General features: G+C 39.9%; 1 protein-coding gene across 1 annotated transcript in view; it reads left to right on the top strand.

Annotated features, from left to right (window-relative positions):
• DENND4C (DENN domain containing 4C) overlaps positions 1-21,772 on the top strand; it is a 114,402-nt gene that overhangs the window by 39,883 nt on the left and 52,747 nt on the right. Inside the window, exons 2-9 of the mRNA XM_073345479.2 lie at positions 2,974-3,295; positions 9,512-9,764; positions 10,992-11,061; positions 13,235-13,404; positions 14,759-15,000; positions 17,906-17,972; positions 18,617-18,675; positions 20,179-20,323. Coding sequence (XP_073201580.1) covers positions 2,991-3,295; positions 9,512-9,764; positions 10,992-11,061; positions 13,235-13,404; positions 14,759-15,000; positions 17,906-17,972; positions 18,617-18,675; positions 20,179-20,323 — 1,311 coding nt within the window. The 5' untranslated portion in view covers positions 2,974-2,990. The remainder of the gene's footprint in view (positions 1-2,973; positions 3,296-9,511; positions 9,765-10,991; positions 11,062-13,234; positions 13,405-14,758; positions 15,001-17,905; positions 17,973-18,616; positions 18,676-20,178; positions 20,324-21,772) is intronic.

Raw genomic sequence — 21,772 nt, forward strand, 5'->3', positions numbered from 1 at the left:
CCTGATTGTTAGGCCTTGTCTACACTTGTGTGGATTTCAGCCAGTGGTGTAGTAAAATCCTTGTGCAAAATCCTAACACAAACGAGCAAAGCTAAGAGGAAATTTGCACTGTAGTGCAACTACATCCTAGTACCCTAAACTGACAATTGTAGCATAAACTGTCATTATTTTCATTCAATAGGGGAAACAAAAATAGGAATGTCTTTCTCCAGGATCTCTTGGCTATGAGCTCTGTAACAGGGTGTCTCTCGTGTAGAGAGGTTTGAGAACACTTAAGCGGTACGTTACAAATTTGAGAGAGACTTTGTGGGGCTATCTCAGGCATCTGGAGGATGGAGGCTCTTGTATTTCAGCATTTGAAGACATTAGAAAGTTGGCCCATACAGTGTTGGAAGTCTTGGATAGTAACAATTACAAAAAAATTGTGCAGACTCTGCAATTAAGAATACAGGGCTGCTACAGAGTTACAAAAGCATCACCATTATGCCTGTTTCACACTTGTTCAATTCCCTGCACTCTGGTTGTGGGTGTATGAGTACTATAATCATAGGACCGAATATTTTTCAATAATAAACAATACAGGATGTTCAAAAAATCCCTGTACTCTGGTGAATGGTTACCAGTGACCAGAGTGTAGAGATTTGAATAACGTGCAAATTTCTCTGCTTCAGTAGGCTACTTGCTCAGAATTCTGAAACTAGTTGCCATCAACAACTGAGGCCACCCGACCATCTCACCTCTTATTAGATGAAGTAGGGAAACTCAAAAATGTACCCGAAAGAGAAGAAAACAATGCCCCCTGAAAGCAAAGAAAATTGTCTGTAAAATTGTAAAAAAGAGGAAAACAATTTAAAACATGACTTCATTGGGAGTAGGATTGGACCTGAAGGAGGTGAGCACGTCACATGAAGGTGGATGCATGCTTCACCTTGCACCAGCAGGTCTAGTGTCCCTGCAATCACTATTAGACTTGGGGATGATAAATGTGAGAATTTTTATTTGACTTCTGTTGTCTGGCTGACATCATGACATACCTTTTTGTTGGAATGTTTTTGTGGGGAGTGCTAAGATGTTTTACCTGTTCTTGCTTAATTATTATTGCACTTTAATTTTATCCTGCAGCGTGGCTAAGCCTAAAATGCAGATGAGCAAATAAGTGTGCCTCATCTGTGTCATAACAGATACTGTGAAGCTGGTGTAAATGTACCCAACAAATCTTTGGCTTTGTATTCTGCTGCAACATCAGACCTGTCCTATGTGAATGATTGTGTTTTAAAGGGGTGACTATACTGTCTCCTCTACTCTCCTCCCTCCTCCTTGCTGCCTATGTTCCTCGTATCTGTATATGAGGTAATGGGTAGATGGGTGTCTGGGGGAGGGAATCTTGGATTTAAACCCTATGGTGCCATTAACAGAAGGAACGGTGTCTGTCTGCTTCCCCAGTCAGTTAACTTTGTATTACTTTTGGTTGTGGAGAAGAGGACTTGGATGGCCATAGACCTGAAAGTATCACTGAAATTGCAAACAGACTTAATAAGAACTTCATAAACCCTGAGAATAAAGTGGTGTGTTTTTTTCCCCATGTGAAGAATTTCAATTTCCGTGGCTCCCCCTGTATTTATTCAACACACCTGGATCCTCCAATCTCATGGGTTTCCAGGAATCTCCCTAGTGGTGGACATGCTAAGGTGTGCAGGCAGAAGTTCAGCTTCTGCACTCTTTTAGGACTGTAGCTTGGGTATAGCTGACTGGGCCTAGGAGTTCTGCTGGAGCAATGGTACTGCTTTGGTTTAAGAAGGATAGCTCAGTGGTTTGAGCATTGGTCTGCTAAACCCAGGGTTGTGAGTTCAATCCTTGAGGGGGCCATTTAGAGATCTGAGGCAAAAATTGGGGATTGGTCCTGCTTTGAGCAGGGGGTTGGACTAGATGACCTCCTGAGGTCACTTCCAACTCTGATATTCTGTGTGTAGTCTTGTGAGGCTCCCACAAGAGCATGATATTGTGATGGGTAGTAAGTTAGTTACAAAAAGTCTCTTTTCTTGTTTCTGAGCAAAACTAGGAATTTCCTAAGATCTGACAAGCTAATCATTCAATGCACCCAGGATTTTTAAATGCAGGCTAGCAGCTACTTTTCTCACCATTATGAAATTGCACTTCATTATTCCAGAAGAGAGATGTATTCATCCTATGCTGCAGAACAGTAGGTTATTCCAGGCCTGGAATGTGCCACTGAGTGGTGACATATGCTGATGGAATATGATGACGGATACGCAGTTGTGTAAAATCAGTTCCAGATGTTCAAATTGCTAGGCAAAGGCATGAAGGCTGCAGTGTTATTTCTCAACTCTGAAATAAAATGAAGTGTGCAAAAGATACTGTAGTAAGCACATAACTTGTATTGCTTTCTTTGTTGTGCATAGCAACGTAACACTGAAGCCGAATGTGTAAAAGGGAACAATACAGCTTTTTAATGTATGGCCATGGATTAGCCTTAAGGACACTAGCAATGAAGAATATACACTTTAACTGGAGGAGATGCATTGTAGGTACCTGAATGAATTGATGACCCTGAGAGGATTTAAGGTCGGGCAAAGTTGACAAATGCCAACTGACCCCTCTTTGTTTGTCCCCTTCCAGCTCCTAACCAGAGGAATCCTTAAAGTACCTACTATCAAGTTTCTTAGTTCATTTGTTCATTGATCTTAATACCCAAACTCACCTTTTGATGGCATAACTAGAAACTCCAATACGTACAATATTGTATTTCATTGAGCAGTATGAACCTTTGGGAGGATTAATCCTGGGGCTTGCTCTACATCTTTCATGTAATTTTTGGGATTATATATTGAAATGCTTGATTTACTAAAATTAATTTTAAAACACTTTTATTTCTGTAATCTTAGCTCTTGTGAAGAAGATAACGTAGAAAATTCATGTGAAAGTTGTCAACCTGTTCACTTCTTTCTTTTTCAGGAAGTACAGAGACAACCATGATAGAAGACAAAGGTCCAAGAGTGGCCGACTACTTTGTAGTGGCAGGACTCACTGATACTTCTACCTCTCTGGACCAAGAAGTAAACCGATTTGAAACAAAGTCAGTTGGTCCAAAGGCTCCAATTACAGACCTAGCTGTCATCATCAAGTCAGCTGGTGAAACAGTGCCTGAGGGTTACACCTGTGTTGAAGCCACCCCCACGGCCCTTCAAGCCAACTTGAACTATGGGAGTCTTAAAAGTCCAGAGCTTTTTCTTTGCTACAAGAGGGGCCGGGACAAACCACCGCTTACTGACGTTGGGTGAGAGTCCTTTAATTATTTGTTTGCTTATCATATGTGACTTTTTGTAGAAAGAGAATAAGAATTGGATTGTTACTGAAGCAAGGATTTGCGCAAAAAAAAAAAAATTTTTTTTAAATGAATTTTAAAAAATGAATTTTTATTTACATAATGATAATGCTGATTTTAATAACCTGGTCAGATCTGTCACTTAACTCTGAAGAGTGTGTGTGTGTGAGAGAGAGAGATTTGTTCCCTTTTTGAAATTCAATGCAAGAGACAAGTGACATTCTTCTTAAATAATATTTGTCAAAATGACCAAGTGGAATATGTCTAAATCAATAATGATGAGACTACACTGTGATGAGTTGAGACATAAAAGTGGATACATGAGATTCTTTTCTGGGACATAGAAATTGTAGAGAGGTCCAGAGGGAAGAACATGGAAAGTGGTGAATGTATGGTTAACAACATAAGGAAACCAGAAACAGAAAACACTATACTATATGCCAGATGTGGGCAAACTACGGCCTGTGAGCCACAACTGGCCCGAGGGACCCTCCTGCCTGGCCCCTGAGCTCCTGGCCCGGAGGCTAGCCCCTGGCCCCTCCCCTGCAGCCTCAGCTCACTGTGCCACCGGCACAATGCTCTGGGCTGCAGAGCTGCGGCCGCCTGTCCCGGTGCTCTGGGCGGTGTGGCTATGGTGCCGCTGGCCATCAGGGCTCCAGGCAGTACTGTAAGGGCAGGGAGTATGTGTGGGGGGGTGTTGGATAGAGGGCAGGGGGTTCGGGGCGGGTGGTCCGGGGGCAGGGTTGTGGATGGGGTTGGGGCGGTCAGAGGGTGGGGAACAGGGGGGTTGAATGGGGGCAGGTGTCTGGTGGGCAGTCAGGAAGGAGAGGCGGGGTTGGATGGAGTGGCGGGGGGCGGGCAGGGGCAGGGGTTCTGGGGGCAGTCAGGGGACAGGGAGAAGAGGTGGTTGGATGGGGCAGGGGTCCTGGGGGGGCCGTCAGGGAACGGGGGGGGGTTGGATGGGGCAAGGGTGCTGTGGGGGCTGTTGGGGGCAAGAAGCAGGGGGGGGTCAGATAGGGGGCAGGGGTCGGGGCTGACCCAAGCCTGGCTGTTTGGGGAGGCTCAGCCTCCCCTAGCCGGCCCTCCATAAAATTTCGGAAACCTGATGTGGTCCTCAGGCCAAAAAGTTTGCCCGCCCCTGCTATACGCCATACTGGAAGGTGGTGATTTTAGAAGACTTATGAACATGTGGGAATAAATGCACACAAACTATGAAAATAACCACCTTTTAATATCTTAGTGGAGTAGAATGATTGGTAGTGTTTGAACCAGAGTCCTTAGGGTTTTCAGGTATCTAGGTACTTATGTGGCCCTCATCACTGTACTGTCCTATGATCACCTGTGAGATTGTGTTTCTTATATGTTCTGACAGGTTTTTTTTGCAGAGATTGGACCTTGTGTAGAGCTCTGCTGGGGTGTCTAAATTTACTTATTCTTTTGGAACCACAGCTTTTTGATTTATGAAGCTTACATGCTCCTGAAGAACTTCTACTTCTGTATTTAAACTAAATATATTTGTTTTGCAGAACTGTAACAGCTCTGTTTGTTTGTCTGTGATATCTGTAAGTCTTTCAAAATCAATCAAGGAGTTTACAAACTGACAAGCTTTACTAAAGCTCCTTCGAGTTTTATATTATTGTAACCAATAAATCCAAAATTATCCTCACATCCTTAATCACAAATATTTCTAGATATCTTTAGTGAGGACTAATTAGACCAAGATATTTTTGTAGTTGCATGTGGACCATGAAATTAGACTTCTCAGAGTTGAGAACCTCAAGTTTTGTAAACCTTCTCGTATATCAAAACACTGTGATGAATTTTGAAACTTCAAATGTGCAAAAAACACTCTTTTAGATAGAAAGCATACAGGCTTGCTTCCTCCTGGAACTTGTCTCAGAAAAGTTGGAGAGGGATGGATTGTAAAACTCAGGCTTACAGTACAATGGAAATATTTCCCCTGTGGCGCTTATAAAGTCCTCTTCCAGCCTGTTCAAAATTGAACTGGGGTCCACATTGGCACCAGGGCAGACCCAGGACAGTGGAATCTCCAAAGGTGGTTTTAAGTTACTTTTTGTGCCCTATCCACACCTCCACCTCTGAGTTGTGCAAAGTGTGTCATGACTGTGTTCCCCCTCAGACTGCCTCTCCCAAGATCTGTCAATACTCTACTTCTCTTCTGTTCTCCCCCTCCCCCGCCCCCCATTGACTCAGACTTGCCAGACACTGAACAGCCAGAGGACTAAACCATTCAGCCAAAGAGTGGGTAGAATAGATAAACTGATAGAAGCTTCCCTCAGCTTCTAGGAAAGGGGAGCATGTTGGAAGTCTAAATAGGATGCTGCCTTGATGGATGGGGGGGTGTGTGTGTGTGAGAGAGAGTGAGAAAGAGACCGATTCCATCTTAACAACCTGAAGCTAAGTGTCTGAAATCTGAAGCCTCCCCCCCACCTTGCAGGAAGTGAGGGGTGTATGCATGTATTCCCTCTTTCCTCCCCTAGAACCACCTGGCAGGGGCTTCTAAACCTCTTCTAAACATTTTAAATAAAAGACAAAATTCTTGAATCTCTTACTGTTCAATGATAGTGAAGAGTTGAACACAGTACTGAATGCACAAATAAGGAAAGCTAACCTGTCCTGGGTAGCCCAGAAAACATGCATTTGAGTTCTCTTTTCACAAATAATCCTCCAGAAGTATTGTTGACTTTCAGCTGCTTATAATTTTGGAGTCCTTGTAACCTGTGTCTTGGACCCATCTCGTACTGTCTGCTTTTTTTTTTAAAGAGAGTACCTGCAGAAATATTGACTGATTAAAAATCTGTCTTCACCAAATTTCATCTCAAAGCAGATGAGAGTTAAACCAACTCTCAATGAGGGGACTACACCATGTTCAATTGGGAGCTATTTGTAATACTTGTAGTGTTCCATAATGCCTTACGGCCCATTTCACAGAATCCTGTTTTTCACATTTACATGGGAAAATTAATAATTTACATGAGGCAAATAATGACTTAGGCTTTGTGATACCTAATAATGCTAGTATAAGTAGAAACTTAATGGCATTCCTAAATCGTCTGACCAACCACATTTTTTGCGCTAGCTTTGGCTTCTCCTGCTATTTAATATTTGTAAATTGCCTTCCTAACTCTCTTTAACAGAGATAGGAAGGGTTGCTGTGCTGCAGAGACTTGCTTAATACAAAGGCCAATAGAGTCAGAGGTCCAGCTTGAAGCAGGAGGAAGAATCAAACTAGAGTGAGCCCTGGGTCTACTGTACTAGAATATGGTATAAAACAGTGCAGTAGTTCATGTATTATTTGAAATTGGTCCTAGTATTTTTAGATCAATTATTTTTACAGATTTCCTTGATGGTGGGAAAGCAGCACTTTTTCCTCTAAGTGCTGTTGATTGATGCATTGTGACATGTCTTAAATCTAGTAGATTTGAGGACCGAACATATGCCTATGACATGAATTGAATCTGGTGAACAGAGACATTCTGAGTCGCTTGAGAAGGAGACACTTATCCTGAAGAAATGGATGGCTATGTTCCAAGTAAAAGTCCTGATCTAAATCCTATTGTAGTCAGCAGAAAGCCCCTCCCGTTGATTAGGTGGTGGATCAGGTCCAAAGTATGAGATCACTGAAATAGGGAACAGTTCTTATCCTTTGAAAGGTCTATCTCCTAAATGTTGTACAAGAGTAAATTGTATGTTCTGATTAGGGCTGCACCTCTGCTGATAAATCTGAAAGGGGTGGTTGTGTGGAAGCTGAACTCAATAGAAGCAAACTTATCACACACTGGTGAGAGAGGGCTTTGCTCACGTATTGAAGGGTGACCTAAACCTGAAGTGCTGTGGTTAACAGTTACATGTCCCAAAGATCAAATTTTGATTCTGTGGTCTGGAATGTTACAAATACCTTTCTTCTAATAGTCTGCTTCTGGATTTCATTACTGTGCATGAAGCCAGGAACTGGTTTGGTTTTGTCACATTGCTAGCCTAGTGAATTTCCTTTTTATGAACCTGATAGGCAGTTGCGAAGCCTGATTAAACATCTGGTCTTAAAAATGTTTGAAATCATTGATTAATTCTGGGATCTTTAAGCATCTTTCTGGTAGCACTTGGAAATGTATGAAATTTACCGTGGGGATTGAGGGATGCAATATCCCCTTTTTAGAAGCTGAAGTCTAGTTGGAAACATGCTTCAAGAATAAACTTATTTTAGTGTTAATTTTTTTTAAATTTTTTTATCTGTGATATTAAACACTTGTGAACTATAAATAGGCCTTAATTTGAAACCTCTCTGAAACTCAAGTAGAAGGTAATATTTTTTGCTAATATTAAAATTATGGGACTACTAATATTTTTTTATGGTGGCAATGCTGTATATTTTTCTGGGAATAGTTTGATTCTTCCCCCCCACCCCCACCCCCCCATACATTTTATTTAATCTTGTCATAAAAATGTCATGTGAAGGGTGCATTTTAGAAATACTCTCTTGAACACTCCTCTGTCCAAGATGTCTGAATTAAGATTCTGATACTTTTTCCCATTATAAGACCCTATCTTCAGTTTCTTAAAACTTTGCTGGACTTAATTTGTTCAGTTAAAATTTTCCATGCCAGGTACAAAGGAACACTTCACTTTTCAAGTAAGTCAAAAGTGAGGGTAATATGATACACGGCATGCTCTCTCTATCCATTTTTATATTGCATTCTGCACCATCTGAGTTCTTATGTACATACCATTATTATTGTGCAACCCAAAGAAATAATCTCATAGTAAGGGGCATGAAGTCTGACTTAGTGTCCATCTAGTTCAGTGGTGCAGGATCAAGATCAGACCTTTAATGGACTAAAATTGCTTTTTGAAGTCCACTGTGCAAGAGTCTTCTGTGGCTCAACTGACTGGTTTAGCCTGCTGCATGCTGACATAATATGAAAGCTATGTCATACTCTCAGTTGACTTGATCTTTTAGCTTGAATGTAATACTCTAGGTACTAGTTTTTTTAATACATGGACACAAATGCATGGTATGCTCTTAAGACTTATGAGTGGTGTGTCACAGAAGTGATTGGCACAGGATGTTTGGGGACAGTTATAATTGCAGGTACTCTATCCACTTACCAAAAAGGAACACATGTGATGAGATGCTAGGTGCCAGTGTTCTTGGAAACAAGAAAAAGAGACTCCTCAGCATAACTAAATATGTTTAGTCAAGGGAAACAAAAGAGGCATGTTAAGATTTTTAGAAATATTGTTTAAAATTGTGTGAAAGTGGTAAGTATGAGTGGTGTGGAGGTCTGATTAGACAGAACAATTGCTTTCTTTTGGATGGGGGAAGATAAAACTTGCATGTTGTATTATTATTTTAGAAATATGATTTGGTACAGTTTGAATTGTATATTTCTTTCCACTGTTTATGTCCAAGCAACTTTTCCTCCATGCTGAGGATACTTACAGGTTTCTACTCCTGGAAGTTAGCGGTTATCCCGGCAAACTAAACAGAAAATTTAATCCTTTTAATTGGCTAGTGTTTCAGATTAAGAACCCCTACAAAAAATGCCAGAGAGACCATGAATCCAAACTTTGATTGGCCCACTTCTCTAAAAGCTGACCAAGCTAGCAAATTTCTGTTTTTTCTAGTAGTCCCTTAAAAATAATTGAAATGAGCTTGGAATGAATTTGGTGACATTTTAGTGCTTCTGAAAAGGAATAACTCCTAGCATAAGACATGTTTAGATATAGTGTGAGGAAACATTGTGAAAGCTTCCTTTTACAACTGACAGTGCAACACCTCCACTGTTCTTTTAGTTAAGTACTTAGGGCCAAACTTTCAGACTTGGGGTCCGAAAGTTACACACCTACGTCCATATTTAGGCACCTCACAGAAATGCTGAAAACTTGCCGTTCCCACTGAAGTCCCCTTTTTAAAAGTTTCTCTGCATAGGCCAGTTGCCTACTGTATATTTTCACATCCCTCACAGCTCTTGCGAGACTATGGTTAAGATGACTCTGAAATGTACACTTCTCACACGTCAATTATTTACTATTGATGTGCAAAGCTGATTGCAGTCCTAGAAAGACAGCATACATGTTTCTGTACAAATAACATGATGTATCTGTGTGTAATGTTTGTATCTTTCTATTTGTTTCCCTCATCTGCAGAGTTCTATACGAAGGGAAGGAACGTGTAATTTTAGGCTGTGAGGTGATCCAAGCTACTCCCTACGGTCGTTGTGCCAATGTTAACAACAGTTCAGCTACTTCCCAACGAATCTTTATTACCTATCGAAGGGCTCCTCCAGTACGGCCTCAGAATTCCTTGGCTGTAACAGATATCTGTGTTATTGTTACCAGCAAAGGAGAAACGCCTCCCCATACGTTCTGCAAAGTTGATAAGAACTTAAATTGTGGCATGGTGAGAATAAATGTGTCATTTTAAAAGTTTAGGCCTTTCTAAAACAAAAAGGGACAAAACGGGAAGGCTTTGGACTCTGTAATGCTGTTATTAGTGTGTGTATTCTATTATTAATATATTTTCATTCTCAGTATGACTTAACGTCATATTTGTTTTGTAGTTCTTCTTCTTTCAGCTTTTCCTTAGAAGCTTCTGCCAGGATTGTTTCCATTAACTAACTAGTCATTTTCTCAAGTTGCGTGTTGACACACTATTCCCCTTTAAAAGGAAAAGGAAAAAACAAACCACCTTAGTGGTACTTGAGGGCCAATACAAAAACCACTGTAAACACATTTCTTTACCTCTGTTACTGATAACACTGTTTTGTTGAAAGTCAGAGAATCCAGCTCACTGTTTATATTCTTTGTTTGGACTTTCCGTTGGACAGTACACCAGTGAAATTAGCTTTACTTTTGTTTATAGTCTGCTTTGCCTTCAGTTTCTGAGCTGTAGAGTACACTTAAAATTTAGATTGACCTAGCTATGTCACTTGCAGTGTCTGAGGATCGTAGTTAAGCCTCCCAAACCCTGGGTGTAGATCTGGCTAGGTCAACACAAGAATTTTTCTGTTGACCTAGCTCTGGCCACTCAGGGAGGTGAATTACCGACATTGATGGAGAAACCCTTTTCAGAAATACCTATGCTACTGCAGCGTGCTGCAGCTACGTTGCTGTAGTACTGATAGTTTAGACGTGCCCTTAGTGCAGCACTCCTTTAGTTTTCAAACACTGCGGGGAAATCTGTTTTAAAAACACTTGTATACGTTGCCATACCCCAACCCCACAAAAAGCCACTGTGGAAACATTTCCATTGGTTTCCGATTCTGTAAAAGCTTATGATGTCCCTCTAAGGGTCTGACTTGAATGACAAAAGGAAGGAAATGCAGAAGTGAAAGCTGCAGTTGCTTTATTTCACCTGTACCTGTTTCATTATTTGTTGGCCACAGGACAGTGCGTGTGTCTTTTTACTTATGACCTTTGATAAAGGGCACAGTATTAACTCTGAATTTCATGATGTGTTGTTATGTGTTGGGCTGATGAACGCCAGCAATATGTTTCCTCTAACATTTTTTATTTAAATGTCTCTGCTTTGGGTATAACTGTAAATAGGTTCAAACACTTAATCTGTACTGCTCCATTCAGGTGCTGTCTCTGTGGGTTTTGATGAGACTTGATTTGTGTCTTACAGTGGGGGTCCAGTGTGTACCTCTGTTATAAGAAGTCTATGCCGGCTTCTAACTCAATAGCATATAAAGCTGGTAAGTTTTGCAAAGAAGAGCACCTAAATATATTCGCAGAAGTATATAAGTGTCCTGCCTAACTTTATTTTAAATTATTCTTTCAACTTATTAACTTTGCTTTCAGGGCAGAGATCCAGTGTATAACAGCCATTGACAATTGTCAACCAAAATGAATTCCTATAATCCTTTCCTCAGCTTATCCCACTTGTACCTAGCTGTAAAGGTAGATCAACTTGGCCTTTGTTGAACAAGCTAAGATTAGAGTTCAGGGCCCATCACTGGGAATGTCCTCATTTTAGCTCCCTCTTGGTCAAATCTAGTGACTGCCAGCAGGAGCATCTGAGATGTAGTGTGTAGACAGAAGGGAATTAAATGATGTAGGGCTGTAGAGAGCACAAACAGCTTCATAACTTCTCAGTCTTAAGCAGCTCCATATGTGATGTTTCTCGCCATTGAGAACAAGTAGTCCATGCCCCACAGACCTACATGCTGAGAGCAGATGGAAATGAGGCAGGAGCCTAGTCCTGTATACCCTTCAGTAGCAGGTGTGGGGCTTGTAGAAGCCAGGATGATGGAGCCTGAGAATGCCAGGGAGAGGTGGTGTTTGGGAAACTGAAGGGTAGTTTGAGTGGGGACGTAGCTTGAAGTGTTGATTGTTGAGGAGGGGTTTAAAAAAATCAGGGTGAAAGCCTGGAATAGCCACCTCCCAGCTAGCTTGGATTTAAGAGGAGGAGCAGTGAGAGCAGAGGGTTAACTATATTGGCTGCATGTTATTTGTCATTGTAGTCGGGTGAAGAAACTGCAAGGGCATCCCAGCAGACCACCTGGATAAGTTATATTTTAGCAGGGCTGTGGAGAGGCATTGAATTACCACCAGGTGTTCTGGGTGCCTTGTAAGATGCCTGACACTTAGCAGTTCTTAACTTCTGATTGCACTTGGTAGGAAATTGGAAGCCAGTTCAGTCTGAGGAGATTAGGTATAATACACTACCAAATGACTACCATTATTACAAGCAATTGGCTGTGTTCTGTACTGACTTCGCTGCTTGTTTCCTTTATTTTTATGGCTTGCCTTGGCAGACTCTGCAGCCAGGTATCCTTAACTCAGTTTAGCAAGCATTTGTATTTGCTTTTAGTCAGCAAAAAGCTTGTCTTTATTTTGTTTGTGTTGGTTGGAGTGGTTGGAGGTTCCAGGCAACCTTTTGTTTTTATTTGTGTGTTCCTCACAACCATCAGAACATTTTGCATATACCATGGAAGCTAGGTGCATTTCTTCTGTCCTCCTGCAATCTGTTCACCTGTTTTAAGTGAAGGAGAGGGGCCGAGGAATGTCCCAACCAAGAACTGGTGGGGAAATCTTTGTCTGAATTTACATGAAAATAGTGGCAGTAGCATTAGGTTTCCAAAAAAGAGACCTTCCCAGTTGGGCTTATGGAGCATAAGACATCAGAAGTCTAGGGACAAGCCTCTTCCTTTGCCCATTGAATGGAATAAATTGCCAACATTTATTTCCTGAGTGGAGTTGGAAACCATAGATACTAGGGTGGATGGTGCTATACAAGAACCTAGATAAGTGACATTGGTATGCTGATACTTCTATGCAGTGTTTCTAGTAATTCAGGAGTATCTCAGCCAGCCAGAAATACTGCCCAAAAGGTATTTAATGGTCACACGTCTGTACTAGCAGTTAAATTACCAAAGGATTAATATAAATTAATTGAAGTTTTAAAGTAGACAGCCAGTTAGTGAGTTCATCTTTCTGTTCAATTGAACATTAATTTTGCTCAGCAAGGCATTGTTAGTGTAGCTTCCTCCCTGGGGAATTCCTTTGTAATGTAACCACTTTAAATGGCACATCTACTTATTAGAATAAGTTTTAAGCAGCTCCTATATAGTTTAAAGCCAAACATTCAGTTATCAAAGTTTACAATTTGGAATTGTTTGAACTATTACAAAAAGTGAGTTTTAAACTTACGTGGATATTTGAAATCCACATTAGATTGTTTAGTCTCTCCCAGTTTAACAGGAATTCTCCCCCGCCCCACCTAAGGTTTTATATACACACAGCTATGATGTCTGGTTAGCAGTAGATCTTAATGTATAGCTATAGAAAACATACTGCTGTTACTTTGTTCAAGGCTTGCAGAGCATTGAAAACGCACTTGTCAATCTTTCCTTTTTCTCCAAAAAGGCTTAATTTTCAGATATCCAGAGGACGATTATGAGTCATTCCCATTGTCAGAATCTGTACCTCTTTTCTGCCTTCCTATGGGAGCCACTATTGAATGCTGGGATCCTCAAACCAAATACCCATTACCAGTGTTTTCAACATTTGTCCTGACTGGTTCTTCTGCAGAAAAGGTATGAATGAATATTGTGTTGGTTTAGTTGTTGTTGTTGTTGTTGTTTTTTGTTTTTTTAATGGTTGATATCAGGACTTATCCAAAGCTAGAATTCAGTTGGTATTGAGAGAAAATATACATTACTCCTTCAGTATTTGAGAAATTTCAGTTATCCTACTGAATGTCTGTCACCGATGCACTTTGGATTTATTGTGGAAAGAGGAAATACAAATCCCCCTGGTCACTTGTGACTGACTGACTAGCTAAAATAATCTCCTTTCCCCTTCAAGTAATTAGTCTTGCTTCTAGAACTTTGGGGAATTCTGAAATATAATGTCCAAAATACACAAAAAAAAATGTAGGAAACTGGCCCCAAAATGAACACTGGGGTGATAGTGCCTATGCAGAGCTCGAGGTGGCTGAGCCTATAGGAAGGCAAGGGGCGGGCAAGCAGGCAGGAAGGAAGGAAATAATATGAAGAGTTTTTTTGGTGGTGTTTAGTCGCATGGGAATGAAGCACAGTTATGGTTCCATAGAACTAAAATTGCGGGACCTGGTGGATCAGGAAATCCAAACTCACTCCATGTGGGCAAGAGAAGTTTTAATCCATCTCTAGAAAAGCTGTTCAACTGAAAAGGGGCTCTTCAGTTGCCTCATTTATAATGTTTAGATTTAGTTTCTGTTGGTCTCATCACACAGTACCTAGCTCTAATATTGCTCCATGGTCATCCAAGAAGCCCCAAACCATTTCTCCAACTTAGTAACCTTGTTGATCAAAGGACAAGTGAAACCTGTATCAACTTTTTTCCTTTATAAGGAACATAATAAGTTATTGATCGTGCATTATCAGTTTTCCAGTATATTTCAGTTAACCTGAAACTCTGGTAGGCAAGATTGGGAGTGTTAGTAAAAGTCACTTTTTTGTCAAAAGTCCATGTAAAATGGATTCTAAACTTCAAGCTCCTTTGTATTTAGTGCGACCCTCAGATGGAAATGTTGAGAAACATAATGGTTTTCTAAATTGGTTTGGGTTGTGTAGAAGGTGCCATTTCATCGGGTTCCTTCTGGATGTTGTTAGTTTACTATATATAAACTTTTTTGGGGGCAGGGGGAGAGACAAAAGAAATAGTGAAAAACTTAGAAATTCATATTTATATATTCATAAGGATGCTTTAATATAGAATCAAATATTTCATTTGTGTATGTGTATTGTTGTGCCTAGGATCCCCAGCCATGAACTAGGGCCCCATTGTACAAACATTCAGCAAAAAGAATGAAGAGTACTTTAAAGAAATCAAACCCAACTTTCTGTTTAATGTTGGTCATAACCATTTGCTTGTTTGTGTTTTTGTTTGTTTTTGTTCATCCTTCAGGTGTACGGTGCTGCTATTCAATTTTATGAGCCTTATTCCCGGGAGCTGCTAACAGAAAAGCAGCATATGCAGCTGGGTCTCCTGACAGCTGTGGAGCGAAAAGTGGTTACTTCCAAATCCATCAATTCCAACACATGCATCTGCCTTCTCTCTCACTGGCCTTTCTTTGAAGCCTTTCGGAAATTTCTTATGTTCATCTACAAGCTCTCTGTCTCTGGGCCTCATCCTCTTCCCATTGAAAAGTATGTTTGGCATCTTCCAAATAAATTAATGTTTCCAGGCACTTAAATGTAGCTGTAGCTCAAAAAGTGAGGTGACCATATGTAAATAGCACCTTCTTCCTTGATGTATTTGTTCTGTACTCTTAACTGTACTGTCTTTTACTGAATTGACAAAAATTACTTGTTCCTACTGTTAGACATCTGGGCTCTGCAGTAGTGCTATGAGGAGTGGACTGGATTTTTTGCTGCCTCATTTATTAATGTTCTGTCTCCATGTTCCCTTACTGGTGACAGAAGAGGCAAAAAACAGCTAGATTTTTAGATCCTGACTTACATTTGCAGCACTGCAATTTAGACAAGTAAATCTGTTCTTTTAAAATGAATTGATTTGGTATGAAGTCACTGAGGGTATAAACAGGGTACTCTAAGGATGTTTAAAGAATATGTATATTTAGTCTATTTTTTAAATTTAGCAATTAATGTAGAGTGGTCATGACCATCTCTATCAGGAACAGGATTTCATGGCTCCCATCAGATGCCTAACAAACTAATTCACAACACTTGAAAAAAGTGGCAGGTGTGCTGGAAATATTGAGACTTACAGAAATGGCACACTTCTAGAAATGACCGTGTCATTGGTTTATTGGTTACATTTCATCAGACGATCCAGTGCAGACTTTGGTGTTCTTTCTCTCTTCCCCTTTGTTTCCTTTCCTTTTTGGAAAGGACATCTAAAAGACAATATGCCTCTTGGTTGTATCTTTTGTGTTTCCCACTGTGCCCTTGAGGTCCCAGAGCTGCTAATATTTACTTTCTTTACACACGAAGAATGTGGGAAGGAGATATTTTTGTAGCAATTTATGTATGGATAAAGAGGCCTTGAGAGCATTTTTATGAATCTTAACTAAATGATCTCTGTACAGCTCATTGCAAGTAGTGAAGACTGTATTAGACAACTGTGTATGTTAACTGAGTACAGAGGAGACTGTAATCCTATTAATGGGAAGGTACATTTGGATGACTCTGACCTGTAGCACTGATATTTGATTCCTGTCATCAGTGAAACTCTCCTCTCTGCCTCCTAACCACCAATTTATCAGGCTGAGGCTGAAGATTTTCTAGTTTTTGGTTATTCAGATTAGTGATGATGGAATAATATGTTATGTTTCAGGATGGACTATTATGTTTTTTTAAGGCTGGATTAATAACTAATGAATCTCTCCTTTTAAGATTGGTGTTAGAGTAACTTCGCTGTACAATTACAGCCTAAAAGTGCTTGAAACATAAACTGTAGCTTAAACCATCATTTCTATCTGTTAAGGTATTGTGTACACTGCTAAAATGGTAATTGAATTAGTAATGTAACTAGATTCAAATACCACCTACAATATTAAAAGTAGCGATTTAAGAATTTTTATCTTTGAAAACTGTAAGCTATTGGAGCTTTTAGTTCCGTGTTGTGTAATCATGTCTCAGAAGATATAAACAAAAATAAGTGCAGATGACCTTAAGTTGATAGTTCCCAGTTCCCTGGGGATTTTTCCAAAGGTAGCATTTTACAGCGCCTTGAAATCAGAGAATATCATACTGAACCAATCTGCTCAGTAATCTCCTGACCTAACCAAGACCCACGAATAGATCTCCGATGACTTAATTTTAATTGAGAATGGAGTATTACTGACTATTATCCAGGAAGTTAGTTTGGATGAAATGTAGGATCAATGTCCATCGAGATTAGTTAACGACACTGACAACCCCTGCCCACTCCACACCCCAAAATTCACCTCAAACTAAGCTGCGAGGGAGGTGAGAATAACTTTAGCAGTCTCCCACTTATTTTAATAAAATATTGGGGAAGCTGCATTAATCAATGAAATATAGAGCATTTGACTTCTAGACTGCCAATTTGAATCCAGCCCAGGGTCTGTAATGACCAAGTGTTACCACTGTTTTACAGCTATTAACTATACTACAGTGTTTGATAAGACTGGGATGGTCTCAGTCCAGTTCCTAGTGGACAAGTGTCAGACTAATTAAACTGCCACAGTTAGTGCTAATTGACCCCCTTGTTGGCTGGATGCCATAGGGATGAATGAAATGTTAAAAACTTTGATAAGGGAGAAGCCAAGGATTTGGCATGGAAACTCTCCCTCTTGGAAGTTACTGCTATGAGAGGTTGGGGCATATAGGTGTGAAGCATGACAAAACTCTCGCTGTTCTAAGTGAGCTAGCAGGCAATGAGAAATTCCCTGCTGTCATTAGAGTATGGATAGAATAAAGAGTGATGGTAGTGGTCCATTTTTCATAATTTTTTGGAGGTGGGTAGGAGGTTGTGTTCAGAGGGACAATGCCATGTCACTTAATCCCCAGATTAAATGTACCTGTTTGCAAGTAGTATGCAGTGTACTCTTTTTACCTCCGCTTAGTGTTGTGTATTTGGAAAAATATTCACTGCAATAAAAACACAACAATAATAAAACCTACACTTGCCATAGATTCTAAACACACACAACCTGAGCATGTGATATTAATAATCAGAATGCATTTTGTAGGCATGGTAAGTGGGTTCTTTTAACAAGATGCTGTTTTAAAAATAAATTTAACTTTGAATTTTAAAATGTGTATCTTTCACCTGTTGTCTCATACGCTGAATAATTGCTGCTTGACACAATATTATAGGAAGTTAAATGCAGTTTCCTCTTGCTGTAGGACTTGAGGAATCTCCTCTTTGTTGTCCTACAGCAGTTAGGTGTGTAAGTGAGTGAGTTTGCAAACCCTCCTCTGGACTGCTATAAAGGAGTTTAAAAAAAAAAAAAAAAAAAGAAAATCTGTAAAAACAAACCCGATAAAAGGTTGTCTGCTATACTTAAAATTGAATTTGCTGAATTGAAAACTGATCTTTTTTTTAAAAAAATATTCTTTTCAGGCACATATCCCATTTCATGCACAATATACCTTTCCCTTCACCTCAAAGACCAAGAATCCTTGTACAGGTAACTAAAATATCTGTTTCTGGTTCTAAAGGTGGGGTGGGCCTTCTCCCAGGTACTGAAAGTGTGGGTTCTTCCTTTGGGCTTCTGTCCTCAGCCTTAGAGCTACTCTTTACAAGGGGCCAAATGCTCCTCTCTTAGCTCTGTAAATTTGGAGTAGTTCACTTGAAAGTCCATGGGAGCTCTTCCAGATTTACAGTCATGAAACTGGCAGTAGAATGTTCTTCTGGTTCCTCAAATTTCCATTACTTACCTCTTTGTTTTGTAGGCACCCTTTACTGTACCATATTTCTTTTTTCACCTACCCATCCACCCCGTTACTCTAGATCAGATGAGCCACTCCTCTTGAAGTGTCTGTAGTGCCACTCTGTTAATCACCAGGCAGTGGTTGAATGTTCAGTGCTGTGTCACAGACTGCTTCTTATAACTTCTGTGGGTTGTCTCAATGATTACTCTGGGTCTTCTTGACCCAGTGAACAGAACTTTCAAGAGTTATCCCTGGTGATATTTCCCTGCATGGCATTGTGACATACTGTCTTTAGCGTGCCTGCTGTGCCATCAGAATATTCTGCCGTAAATTTTGATTGGAATATTGTACTCTCTTGAGTTGGCCATATAAATCCATTTAATGTTTTCACCTTTTTCAGCTTTCTGCCCATGATGCATTAATATTGTCTCAACCAGTTTCTACACCCTTGCCACTCAGGTAACATTAACAATGTTTAAATTCTATATGGTTTATTGATGAAGGGTTTTTGTTTTTTAAAACAAATGGGCTGGGGATGAAGCGTGAGAGAACGTAAAACTTTACCATAATACGATCAAATATGAAATAATTGGAACAGGTCAAATGTATGTACACCGTATATTTATAATGCAGTTTGTGTGGAAAAGTAGTGTACAAACCCCGTCATGCATGAGGGAGTAATAATGCTTGAATAGTTACTATATGTGAGCAGCAGATGATTGCTTGCTAGCTGAGTGTGGGATCTCTTTTGAGCAGAGATTGCTAGCTGAGAGTGATTATTTTTTAAATAGTTGATATTTTGGGAACTGAGTTATACGTCATGATCTCCATATTTTTCTTTTGCAACAGAGACTATTTGTTGTTCTACTTCCTTTTCCCCCCCTTCTAATCCATGGGAGAGTGTTGTGGCCACCAGCTTCGTACAATCAACTAGTGTGCATACATGTGCAAGCACAGTGGAAGGCAAAAATGAGTCTAAAGATGTGTTTGTATAGCCCATGGGGGTTGGCACATTCTCTGCAAAAGCAGTCTGAAGCCGTCTCTGTTCTGGAGCCCTGTACGCACAATTTAAATTTGTAGTATACATATTTATATTTACAAATTTGCTTTTCAATTTTAACACTTCAATCAACCTTTGTTCAATATTATCTCTGGAAACTTTGTTTTTATATTGTACCTCCTATGCTGGAGGATCCCAAAGAGTTATTTGCAAATAACAAGTGTCGAGCACCTTTGGAATGTATCCACCTTAGTAGTGGAGAATAGCAGCCAGACAGCAAACTGCACAGTGGTGTGGTGCATAGAGAGAGACACTTGCTCCAGAACAGGAGGGTAAACCCCATATCTTTTGTATGAAGTGTCATAGAATCTTTAATATCCACACATCACTTACCAAAAAAAAAAAAAGCGCACAAACTAAACGGCATGGAATTAAACTTGTATCTATCTCAGAAGTATGAAGGATTGAGTTGACCCAGCTGCAGTTAGAACCTGTGATTCCACGGGTCTAACATGAATGGGTATAGTTTTTTGATGAACTGATTGAAGTATTCCGTCCTAAACAGTGATGCCAGATATCTGCATAGCTGGAACATTCACTAGCCAAACAGGCCTTCCTTTCATAATGCCTATTTTATTTCATAGCATGTTTGGCTGATGGATGCTCATGCACGTAACAGGAAACTCATAAACATAACAAAGAACAATTTACTGAAGCTATTATAAAGTGGTTCCCTTGGATTTAGTTTTTGTTCGCAATAGTGAAAACCCAGTAGTGAGGTGGTGGTTATTGACTAGCTATTCATAATGACATGAATTGAAGCCAACAACTCCTCTCAGCCAGTCATAGTCCCCAGTAAATGCCCAGCATTTTGATTGCTGTTGCTGTAGCAATTATTATATCTTTAGCTGTATGTTGAACACTACTGTTTGGATCCAAGTAATCTTCTCTTCTCTTCCTAGTGGAGCAAACTTCAGTACTTTGCTGATGAATCTTGGACCAGAAAACTGTGCTACTTTGTTACTCTTTGTATTGCTAGAGGGCAAGATCCTGCTGCACTCTCTGAGACCAGCTGTACTGACTGGAGTAGCTGAAGCTGTAGTCGCTGTAAGTACAGGATGTTCTGTACAGTAATGAATGAATGAAGTCATTGCTGAGTCCACAGTGTAATTTTTCATTACGATTTCCACTCTTGTTCATCACCTTCTAGAGTTGACCCCAAACCCCCTCGTTTTGGCTTGGAAATACTTATGCCTAGTCTCAGCCAAACTATGACAGAAAGATCTTGTAATCTTTTTGTGGTGTTGTGTTTATATTAAATGCCACTGTTCTTTGTTTTATTTAAGTTGCTGACTCTTTGCAGTCCTTGACAATTGCTTCTGGGGTATTTAATGGTTGATGCTTTCCAAGGTAATGGAATGCTGACTTCTTGGGAAGTCAGAGACCACAAATAGCAGGTCAGAGGTCCTAGAGAAGGGTCTGTGTGTCCTTCAGCGGCGGTACCACAGAAAATTTGAGGGCACAAGGAAGGTAGCTGGGAGCTAGGTCCCAACTCTTACAGACTCTCTAGAGATTTGTACATCCAAATTCAAATGCCTCAGGAGACTCTGAAGATGTACTTTTGAACCAGATATCTTTGTGTGCCAATAATACTAGTCTCTTTGTGGGTTAAATTAATGGAAAGTGAAAAAAAAAAACACTTTTGAGTTACTAGAATGACACAGAAAAACATTTGCATAAACTCACATAGCTCAATCAACTCTTGTTGAAATAAACAGTCTCTTTTCTGAGCGAAAATTAACTGCAAGAAACTTCAGCCTAAAACTTGAGAAGAAACCTACTCTGAACCTCTCTCTTTGGCTTTACAGTTCCCTTGAATCCTATGCTTATGATGTTAATGATATCTCTCTCTTTGGTAGGGGAATAGCAAGGTTTGAAGCTCAGAACTTCCATGGCTTCTGAAATCTTTTGTTAATGCCATACTGTTCACACTTCAGTGCAGCTATATTTTTCCTCTAGGGGGGGCTTAAAAACATTTTTTTTTAATCTTTTAGCAAAATGTTTGCAGATTAGGTTAAAAATATACTTTTCAAGTGCATTTTCTCTTCCAGTGCAAAGCAAATTAATTGTGGACATATCAGTGAGGATATTGCAAACACAGTTGGTGAAGGAACTATAGCAGAAATCCATGAAATTCTTGCTTCCTCAATGAATTTTTCTGATGCCTTCAAGAGTGGCTAATATATTTAATATTTGACTGTAAATTAATGTGTGATTGCCCTAAATAGCCGTTTTACAGCAATGGCATTTTGTGAATATCAGTTATGATTAGGTCTCAGTTTTAATCGTTATAACTATTAGAATTGCTACAGTTTGTTATGCAGCCCTTTAAAAAGTGCACTGAAGAACCTGCAAGGCAACCTTGAAGGTGGCTTTAGTTGACTGTGTAACACAGCTCTTAGTGTCTGTTTGTTTTCTGTATTCACCAACTTCACTTGTTGTTTTTTATTGCACAATATCTATGTTGTCCTGTTTAATACATGGGTTTCATTTCAT

The sequence above is a fragment of the Lepidochelys kempii genome, chromosome 5, assembly GCF_965140285.1.
Source record: "Lepidochelys kempii isolate rLepKem1 chromosome 5, rLepKem1.hap1, whole genome shotgun sequence".
Lineage (NCBI taxonomy): Eukaryota > Metazoa > Chordata > Testudines > Cheloniidae > Lepidochelys > Lepidochelys kempii.